Source organism: Vanderwaltozyma polyspora, genomic scaffold, assembly GCF_000150035.1.
Source record: "Vanderwaltozyma polyspora DSM 70294 KpolScaffold414 genomic scaffold, whole genome shotgun sequence".
In the NCBI taxonomy this organism is placed as follows: Eukaryota; Fungi; Ascomycota; class Saccharomycetes; order Saccharomycetales; family Saccharomycetaceae; genus Vanderwaltozyma; species Vanderwaltozyma polyspora.
Genome location: NW_001834581.1, coordinates 23,358 through 33,816, shown reverse-complemented (window position 1 = coordinate 33,816; position 10,459 = coordinate 23,358). Strand labels below are relative to the sequence as shown.

Sequence of the window (10,459 nt, the reverse complement as noted above, 5' to 3'; positions counted from 1 at the left end):
TTCTTAAATTCCGGTGGCGGAATAGCCATATGTTTTCACGGATTATTTGATTTAATTTTTATACAACGGGAGACCGGTTTCTAAAAATAAAAAAAATAGGTGTTTTTAATTTTCAAGATGTCCCCGCTTTAGGTCTTTTTTCAGAGCCTTTGAGAATTTAATGGGTCCCAAAATTTTGGTTGAGGGGGTAATAAGTGTCAATTTCCAACCAATCCACCTGGGTTTTTTGATGGAAATTAGACCACTGATGTTTTTTTGTTCAACGCCCAAATTCATAAGAATTTCAAACTTAGTTCCTTCAAAACAAATTTTTTTAAGAAAATATTTCATTAAATATGTTTTTTCCGATTATAGAAGCTTCCCAACCTTTAGAGAACGCAATGAAAGTCTCAGAATGTCCAATAATGAATTGCTGATGCGTGGTATGCAGAAATTGATAACATTAATTTATCCTGTGACGCCAACAGTATCTGAAGAATGTGCGAAATAGTCAGAATAACACAACGTTGGGGATTGGGACCTTTATAGATGCCCTTCTGAAGAGAAAAAGATCATTTCAAATGAAATTGAATATCTAGTTTTTGTTGATGGTAAAATGAAATTCAAACATTCTGGTACAAAGGATTTGATCACTAAAGGTAGCAAGCATGTCACAAATGTTTTATTACAATCTCAAAACGGTCAGAAATATTTATTGAATAATAAAATTGATAGAGTTGTACTAAAGAACAAAGTAATTAGCTTCATCACTTCCAAGAAGTAGCCGAAAGAGAAATACATTCGCAAGCATGTAAATGTTACACATGTATATACATATTCATGTCGATTCAACTGATACGATATGGAGTTGGATGGATTGGTTATAATTAGATAAACTTTAAGCATGTAAATAATTTAAATGACTGTACACGAAAATAGTTTTTGTTTGTCCTTATATATTTTTCATTATATATATATATTAATTATATTTTCAAAGTTCCATTAACATCATACGTTGATCTAGATCTTATATATGGATCTAGTTTTGCATAATTTGCTGCCAGCTGTGACCCAAGCTCGATTTTTTCTTTCAATATTTTTTCTGATAATTCCTTATTGGTTGGGTCGACCTCAATCCATTCAATGGTCTTGTTTATAAAGGAAGTAATCAATGCTTCACGTTCTTTTGAAATTGCATCACGAGTAGCTGTATCACTCAAAAGATCATCATGAGAATCATCTAATGGCTCATAATGATCTAAATCTTCTTCATTTTCACCACCTAAGTAACCTGGAACATGCTCAATATCTACGTATTTAACCAAGTCTTTTGTCTTACTTGTAAATATAACTTTTGAAGCTACCACGGGATCCAGCCACTTTTTAACAATACTCCAAATTGGGGAAAAATCCATGGAGCTCTATGAATGAATAGATGTCCCATTGATTCAGGATAATGTGCTTCAAAACAGGTGATTAAAAATTTTTACTGGCTGATAATCCATATTTGACATTGAAAATTCTGTTAAATCAAATAAGATTGTTGCAGTTTCTGCATCACCTTTTAAAAATAATTTCGCCTGTTCAATTATTAACAGGCAGTATTTTTCTGCTTCTTCAGCCGTCTGGTCATCTGGGTTGTGTAATCTCGGTCTTACCACGACGATTGGCCTGCCATCCTTGTCAAATCCACTGACAAAGGCTTTTTTTAGTTCCAGATTCTTCATAACACCTTCTTCTTTATTTTCAAATACAGACCTCTCTCCCGCATATAAGATGGCATCAACATCAAATCTATCCTTTCTCCAGTGTAACGATTCAGCTATCATCCCAATCGATTGGTCTGTATCCCATTTTCTTGCTCTAATATATCTTAATAATAAGTTATCTGGATTATCTGTCCTCAACATGCCCCAATAGGCATCCTGACTCTTTTTGGCATCCAATGATTCTAAAGATTCATGAATCATACCTTTATTGTACTTTGAAGCATTATCATCTGCATCAGCTTGGTTTGAATTCGATGAAGAGCGAAATCTTCCAAATCTTGATTTCTTTTTCTTAGGGCTGCCATCATTGTTAGCATTGCTGACACTTTTAAAGGCATTAGTACCATCGACTTCAATATCCCATGAATGGAATAGATATGTCCAAATTTGTTTTAGAACTTGTTCTTGAGATTCATCAAGAGTAGAAATGTGACCAGGTGAAGTTAAATCTTGTGACATATTGGTAAAATCTGTACAGAGATGGGCAGTTCCTCTTCTCTGATTATGTTAATATGATGTATATCGGTATATAATGAAAGAACCGATTAATATAGTTAGAATTTTGTAAAAAATTCTATTTTCTTAATCACAAACATAGCATGACAAAGAAATAGGTAATTTGGAAAATAAGTAATTACCAATATATATTATTCAATATTTAAGAACTACCCTCAATTTTGACCTTTAAATTTAGAGCTCACGAAGCTAACCCGTTAACTACTATTTAGCACAACAATTTATGAGGAAAGAATAGGCTTCATAGGAAAAAACATTTGACAGAAGGAGCCCCCGGTAAGCCGCAACAATAAATTAGATCAATAATAATATCGCCTATCAAATGAATTGTTCCCCCTATCCTTCTTTTACTTTCATACTTCCCATTAATCATACAAACCCGTTACGTAAAACTTGACGTTAATAAAATGTATCTACTTTATTCTGGAGGCGTATTCATTACTATTTAATTGGGCCCAACTAACAAACTACCCTTAGGTTTTATGTTTCTAACTACTACTATCATTGAAGTACCTTTTCACTAAAATCCGTCGAATACCTAAATACATAAATTGTACTAACTATAGTTAATATTTTCTGTCTTGCAGTTCCTTAATGTTTTTTTCCCTTTGGTAACTCTGCCAGTTTCAATAATCTATACAAGATGTTGTTCTTTCTCATTAGTAACTGCTTATCTCTCTTTTCTTCTCCTTCTCTCCTCTCCATACAATAAATTTAGTAATGTTAATTGAATGGATACTTTTTCAATTGATGTAAAATTTAACACAGCTTAAGGCCATTAAAAAAGAAACAAAAACTAGGCTTGACCGAAAAAACAATTGCTTGGACAGGATCTTTCTGCGCAATTTCCGTTAACCTATTCATAAAGATGTCAAAAAATGTATGTGCGAAACTGTCTTTTCTTTTGTGTAGAGTTTTTCCGACATTGGACGAATCTTCTGCGATAAAACGCTAGGAGTTCTTTTCAGAATTAGGTAAGAACTTGGTAGATGAGAATATCAATCAAGGATTTAGTCTATTCCATGGAACTGGAAGACAATGATGACAGAGAAAGAGATGGAATTGAATTCTTGATCGACTGATTAATTTGTTTAGATTATTATGTTTTATAACTTATCATAGACTAAAACTATGATGATTTTTCAGTTAAACTGAGTATTTTTTTAATTTTGGTTTTCATTTCAATACTTAAAACAAATCTATGCTTTTAAGGAAAGTTAAGTAAAATCTCAAATTGGGAAAGTGAGCCGAGCAGTGTAATTAATATAAACTGCTACTTCTTGGATTATCTTAGTAATCTACTTCTAGTTAGAAAAATCTAAAATTAGGGGCAACCGTGTTGGTAACCAATTGGAGTTTATAATTTTTCTTTTTTTTTGGTGCCTTAATTGATAAGAAGTAGCGGGGGCAGACAGGAATATGAGTTGAATACAATTAGAAGCAATGCAATGGGGAAAAATTTTGTAAGTTTTTGGCTTCTTTAACGAAGTTGAATAATATCTCATTGCTGTAAGTTTTGTATGGTTCGAAAAGGAGTATCTGGTTTTTTGAGTTAATAGGATTAATTCTAAACATCCCTGATATTTTGATACCGTCTTTTCGGTTCTCCTAGTATCTCCTTCTCCCTTGGAGACTTGGTGCTTGAGTCGTATATGCAGTTAAACCCCTTAAAAATATTTTTGTTTAATCATGGTAACTAATTGTTATTAAAAAAGAATAAGACAAAGATGTTTGATATGTGACCTTAGTAATCTTTACTTTTGCTTATATAAATAATGAAGTTTATGGGATGAAAAATTATATTTTGTTCGATATGAATAGTTTTGAAACTAAAAGTAAAAATAAAGCTTAGGTGAAAGTTTAAAGTGAACTTTCAACAATAAAATAAAAATATGAAAATGAATAACTTATTTTTTTTTAGTAGAAATACACTAAATCATGCATTATAAAATATGTAAAATAGCTTTTGAAACTAATTAGGTTATATATATTACTGATAAATTAATTTGATCATCACTTGAAAATAACATACAAAAAGAAAAATAACTTTATTTAAAAGTTAAGTTCTCTTACATAATAATAGCTTCCTTTGGAACGTTAGAAGCAATGGACTTGTGTGGCAAGACCTTACCACCGTTAATGTAAACTTCGTCTTTAACTTCAACATCGTCACCCATAACGGTAACACCTTCCAAACGACACCATCTACCAACAGTTGAGTTCCAGCCAACAATGGTAGACTTAACCAAAGAGTGGTCCTTGATAGTAGAGTTAGATAAGACAACGGATCTAGCAATTCTAGCACCGTCACCAATAACAACGTTTGGACCAATAACGACATCTGGACCGATTTTAGCGGATGGAGAAATCTTAGCGGTTGGGTCAACGATGACGTTACCGACAATGTTGTCACCCTTAGCCAATTTTTCTGGGTTTCTCTTAGCCAAAGAGGTCAAATACAGACCGGTACCAGCCAAGAAATCCTTTGGTTGACCGACATCCATCCAGAAACCTTCTAAGTCAAAAGAGTATAGAGATTTTTGTTCAACCAAAATTGGGAAAGTTTCCTTTTCAATAGAAGTTGGTTTCAAGTCAATCAAATCGATGACTTCTGGGTTCAAAATATATAAACCAGCGTTAATTCTGTTACCAACGAATTCAACTGGCTTTTCGACGAATCTGTCAATTAAGTTTGGAGTAGAGATATCGTGAACAATAACACCGTATTTAGATGGTTCATCGACTTTAGTAGCGACGATAGTACCTTTACCACCGTGAGCCTTGTGGAAGTCAGCCAATTCCTTGAATGGGTATTCACAGATGACATCGGAGTTCAATACGAAGAAAGGAGAGTTATCCTTCTTTAAGACTTCTTCAGCCAACTTCAATGGACCAGCGGTACCTAATGGTTCAGTTTCAACAGAGAAAGTAATGTTGACACCGTATTCTTTTTCGTACTTTTTCAAAGTTTCAACCATAACTTCTGGTCTGTAGTTAACAGCTAAAACGATATCAGTGACACCGGCATTAGCTAAAGCTTCGATTTGATGTAAAATCATTGGTCTGTTAGCAAATTCGACCAATGGCTTTGGAACAGTCAAAGTCAATGGTCTTAATCTGGTACCGTAACCACCTACTAAAATTAAACCTTTCATTTTGAGTATATTATATGTGTACGGGGAAAAGAGAGAAGATGTGGGATGTTAGTGATAGTGACAAAGGATGTCAATTAAGCTATATAGGTCTGTTGATTAAAGAAATCAAAGTCAGAGAGCTGAGTCTAAAATGAACCAAAGTAAAATTTACAAATAAGAACTACAATAGGAATTAAAGTAGAATAATTAAATAGGCAAACAAACAAGAAATAGAACATAAATCAAAACTTGAAAACAAATAATAATTATATCTTCATTGATGCAATATATATATATATGGATTAAGATATATTGAAATTTGAATATAAATTTAGAATATTTTTTTGATGGAATGAACAGCCTGTAAGTATAAGTTACGAACGAAAATTTTTTAAAAGAGTGAAAGGTTAAGAGAAGGAGAACCAACTGAAAAAAAAAAAAAAATAAAATCAAAAAAAAAAAAGAACGACGCGTCTCGAAACTTGTAATAAAATCGAGCTAAATGGATTTGTCTTATTGCATTACTACAATACATTTTTCCTACAGCTAATACTTTTCAAACTGAACAAGACTTCGAGTAAAAAAGAAAGAACTCTAGACAGAGGGAACCAGAAAAAAAAAACATTAGTCGTAGCTTAACTAGAGGAATACTATTTCGACGAAAGCAGCAACGAAACGACTATTGAAGAGGGAAAAACAGTACAAGTAAGGAAATTTAAAAAGAAATAAAACAAGTAATATTTTCTTGTATCTGCAAGGTCAAGAATTGTGAAATAAGAAATGGCAAAGAGAGACTATTGACTAACATATTGCGGTATGAGCCGTGTGTCTTGCGCATTAATCAATGTATCGAGAGGTTTTGCTAAACCAGGCCTAAAAGAAAAAAAAAACACTTGAATTGAATATAGATAGCAATGATAAAATCAAACAAGATGAAAAAATAGTGGTAGTTCTTGTAGGAATTTCTCTGCTATTTTTTTTTTCATTTCTTTCTTATGTTCTTGTTCTTGTTCAGAAGAATATCTGATAAACATTGTTCTTCACGAGATCATGGGATAATTCTAATTACGTATCTCCTCTAGGGATCGAGTCTTGTATTGGGGACTAAGAGTGGTTTACTCTGATGTTAAACTTCCATTAAATCAGACTGAAAAAAGTTGGAAGAAAAGACTAGTATTTCACTGCACACCTACGTATTTGATCAATCTACCACTACAACTACTACTTCGACTTGTTAAGTTTAAAAAAGAAAACTGAGAAAAGTAACTGCTTTTTTTTTTCCCTCTGGACAACTACTTCATTTAAGCAGAATTTTGAGACAAGATGCCTGTTGTTGTACTAGAAGGTGGTCTGGTGGATGGTGCTCAAAGAAGGTAGTAGGAGATCTAGCGTGTGAAAAATTATAATTAGCGTTAAATTGGTTTTATTTTTTTGTATTTTTTGTATTTCTATGCTTATTTTCATTTTAGTTAAGCCTAAGGCTCTCATCTGAAATTTATCTTGTCTAGCTTTATATGGGGATAACTCTGGTGTGTGCTTATAGTTCATCTCAGTCGATGATGCTATAGGTTTTTATGATAGAGTAATCGAATATTCGAAAGTATGTGAAACACGTCGCGAATATATTGTTAAGGTTTTAATTTTTTTTAATACACAACTTTCAATTGTAAGAGCTTAAAAATAATACCAGATACACGTAAGGCACATTTTTTTTAATTAAATCCAGTTAATGGAGGGGCAGAATGCACCATGGATGTCAAGATATGCTCAATAATGTTCGCGTATTAGATTTATTTAGCTGCAATTATTATATGGTGATTGTTAGCTAACTAATATGCATGCATACACCGATAGATCATTTTACGTGTCTTTTTTTAATGAAGAGAACGCGAAATTGAAAATAGCTAAGAACCTCAAAGAACTTGTGCAAGAATAGCGACAAATCTCATATATCTTTATTAAGAGACAACTTGGTAACCTTTGTTACAATACTTAGTTTTGTTTAAATTCCAATTTGTGTTGAATTCATAAAAAGAACTAGGACAAAAGTAGTTCACAAAGGAAAAGACACATTCACAGGATTTAACCGCATAAACCTAAACTTTCACTTCTCTGTTAAGTTTTCCAAATAATTCAGAGGATTTATGGTTTGCTGCAACGTTGAGATTTGTCTTCGATCCCCTCTCTTCAATGAAATAAAGCAAGACAAATTTGAACATCTCAGACATGTTAACTGCAATAGTTGTCTAATCTTCAAGATCTGAAAATCGATACCCAATTAGGAGTTTCTGAGATGAAGAATTATTCACCTTACTAAAACTCAAATTTCTCTTTTAAAATTTAGAGAGCAAAGCGTTTATTACTGCTACTTCTTGGTTATTCTAAAATCAATCCAAATTGTTGTAAGTTTTCATCGAATTAGGAAATAATAATCTTCCTATATGGTTTTGATTAGTTCAGATCTGATGTATTTCTCTGTTTAAAGGTAGATCAGAATCTATAGGTAAAAATTAGACATCATTTCAGCATGATAATTTTGAATATTTACTTGATATTCTGCTGGTAGAAACGCTGTTGATACGTATTTACAAATCTCCCCGGTAACAATTGTTTTGCTGCTGAATTTACTTCAAACGTGAAGCCATACTGGCGTACCTTATATAACGAGATTAATTCAGATAGAGCGAAAATTTATAGCATGCAATAGATATACTGAAAGAAATGATATCAGCAGATCTGTTTAACGATGGTTGACGCGTCATTGCGGAAGATCATGAGGTTGACGTTAAAAAATAGTTTGAAGATGATAACACGCTTTTCTTTAGAAGAATTGAAGTTGTGCTGTTGGGTTAAGAACCCTATACTGACAACCCCTCCAGTACTAAGTACTACTTGCAGATTTCAAAAACTTGAAATAGAGGTATCTTGGTGAAGAACATTTTCGAAAATTATTGTGATCAGACAGTAGTATTAGCAATAGTATTGTAGTTTACAAAATTGAAAAGCAAAATAGTCCATTTGAAACGAAGCATTTCGACATTGATGAGAAGATTATTTCATATCGTCATTTTATTTTTACCGAATCTATTTAGAACCACTTGAATTAGAATTTTTTCTTGTCAATCTTGACTAAACTGAAATACTTTACGATGAAACTTGGTCTGCTTTAAAAAGACTATTTCATTACTGTGTTAAACACCACTCGATATACATTTAACTCTTTATTCGCATTCGTCCCCCCACATAAAGAGACATCAAACTTTTTCAAAATTGGATCAGATCTCATAACAGAGCATCAAAAAATTAAAGTGAAAAGGTTTCTTAATCCAACAATAGCCAATTGATGAAATCGAATTCAATAGAGCAGATGACTATAAATACAATTATATTTTGAATCTAGATTTTTCATTAACGCAATGGAAGCGATTACTAATTTCATTAAGCCGAACTTTAAATACAAGGTATTATATATATATATATATATATATATATATCAATTGCTAATATCACTCAGTAATCAACGAATTAATTTTTCACTCTACGATAAAAATCAATTACTTTACTGAATAGTTATGTATATGTAATATTCTTAGGTATCCTTTTCAATAGCTGTCGCTATCAATAATCTCTCTGTCTCTTTGTCTCTCAGTTGTCAAAAATAGAATACTTGCCTGGCCAATACCGAAAACCAAACCAAGCTAAACAAGCTAAACCAAATCTAGTCGTCAATAGAATAGAAGTGCTCTCTCACCTTAGTAATGTCTCTCCCATTCAATGGTAGTTACCCTCCTTCACGTTCCAATCAATTCAATTCAGTCCATAATATACACATACAATATTTGCAGCTGAGGGAAAAACATACCCGAATCTCGGCGTTTCGGAGTTGTCATTTCAGTTCATTTTCTTTATTCGTCCTTGTTCCAGACTATTTCCCCGGCTGACAGATACATCATTGCGGACGGAATAAGAAGCAACTAGGAAACCAAAAAAAAAAGAGTTCAAGAGCGAACTTGTGGTAGGCCGAAAACCCAAAAACTATATGTCCTTCTCTGGCATTTCCACTGGGATTGTTTATTTTTTTTTTCTCTCCTTTCTTGTTTTAGACACATTTTTTTAATTGAGAGTAACCGGAGTTAAACCCACCCACGTTAATCTCTTCCCGTCCCCACCAGCACAGCACCACCACCAGTTTAACTCTTTTTAATAGTAATCAAAATGAATCAAATCATGTTCTACTACACCCTTCTCCTATCCAACCACTGCACAAACTACACACATACACATACACATACACATACACATACACATACACATACACATACACATACACATACATTTACATTTACTATCCCATATTCTAAGTATACACCCTCCCGTTGTGCCAATGCATTTTTGTTCAATAAAAGTGTGAATTTTAGACGTTCAAACGTTGAAGTTTTGGAAACTAAGCTCATCACCCATCCTATTCTAATTCATGGCAGCAAACATATATCCAAGCTTCCATCACAATAATTGACGGTTCTTGAATTAAGATATCTACAAAAAAAAGCACGACATCTGGTTTTAAACATATTGTCTATTTAAATTCAATCCTAGAGGTTATTGTCACTCGTATTAATCTATATATACAATTACAATTACAATTATCGGAATAAGATAGTAAATTCAAATTTCTTGATTGTATCACATTGCAATAGCAACATCTTTTCATCTCGCTTTTTCTTATCTTTGTCGTTGTCCTTGTCGTCGTCATTGTCGTTGTGGTTCAACTCAATTCAACTCAATCATAATACTATCCCGTCTGAATCATCAATTTGTCCTCTATTTAATCTTTGCTATGGTCAATTTCTTCAGTATCTATTACGAAGTAGACAGAAGAAGGAAAAAAAAAATAAGTCTTTTTTTTTGCCTTCTGCTTTTTTATTTTTTTTTCTTGATTTGATTTAATTCTAGAATTACTTTTAAACTTTAATAACAATGCATGCACCCAACAGATTTTTGGATTGTATCGTTACAATTACTATTCACTACTAGTTGCTTATATTTCTTATCGTTTAAGTA

General features: G+C 32.6%; 1 protein-coding gene and 1 further gene across 1 annotated transcript, besides 3 other annotated features; both read right to left on the bottom strand.

Annotated features, from left to right (window-relative positions):
* Positions 1 to 962: 962 nt before the first annotated feature.
* Positions 963 to 1,400: a sequence feature (similar to hypothetical protein; correction of possible frameshift sequencing error~similar to Saccharomyces cerevisiae CSR1 (YLR380W)).
* Positions 963 to 2,207, bottom strand: Kpol_414p8 (the record flags this gene model as incomplete).
* Positions 1,403 to 1,444: a sequence feature (similar to hypothetical protein; correction of possible frameshift sequencing error~similar to Saccharomyces cerevisiae CSR1 (YLR380W)).
* Positions 1,446 to 2,207: a sequence feature (similar to hypothetical protein; correction of possible frameshift sequencing error~similar to Saccharomyces cerevisiae CSR1 (YLR380W)).
* A 2,126-nt stretch (positions 2,208 to 4,333) lies between these two features.
* PSA1 (mannose-1-phosphate guanylyltransferase) lies at positions 4,334 to 5,419 on the bottom strand (the record flags this gene model as incomplete). Its single annotated transcript, XM_001642782.1, has 1 exon — positions 4,334 to 5,419. The coding sequence occupies one exon, from the start codon at positions 5,417 to 5,419 to the stop codon at positions 4,334 to 4,336; it is 1,086 nt and encodes a 361-aa protein (XP_001642832.1).
* Between the last annotated feature and the right edge of the window lie 5,040 nt (positions 5,420 to 10,459).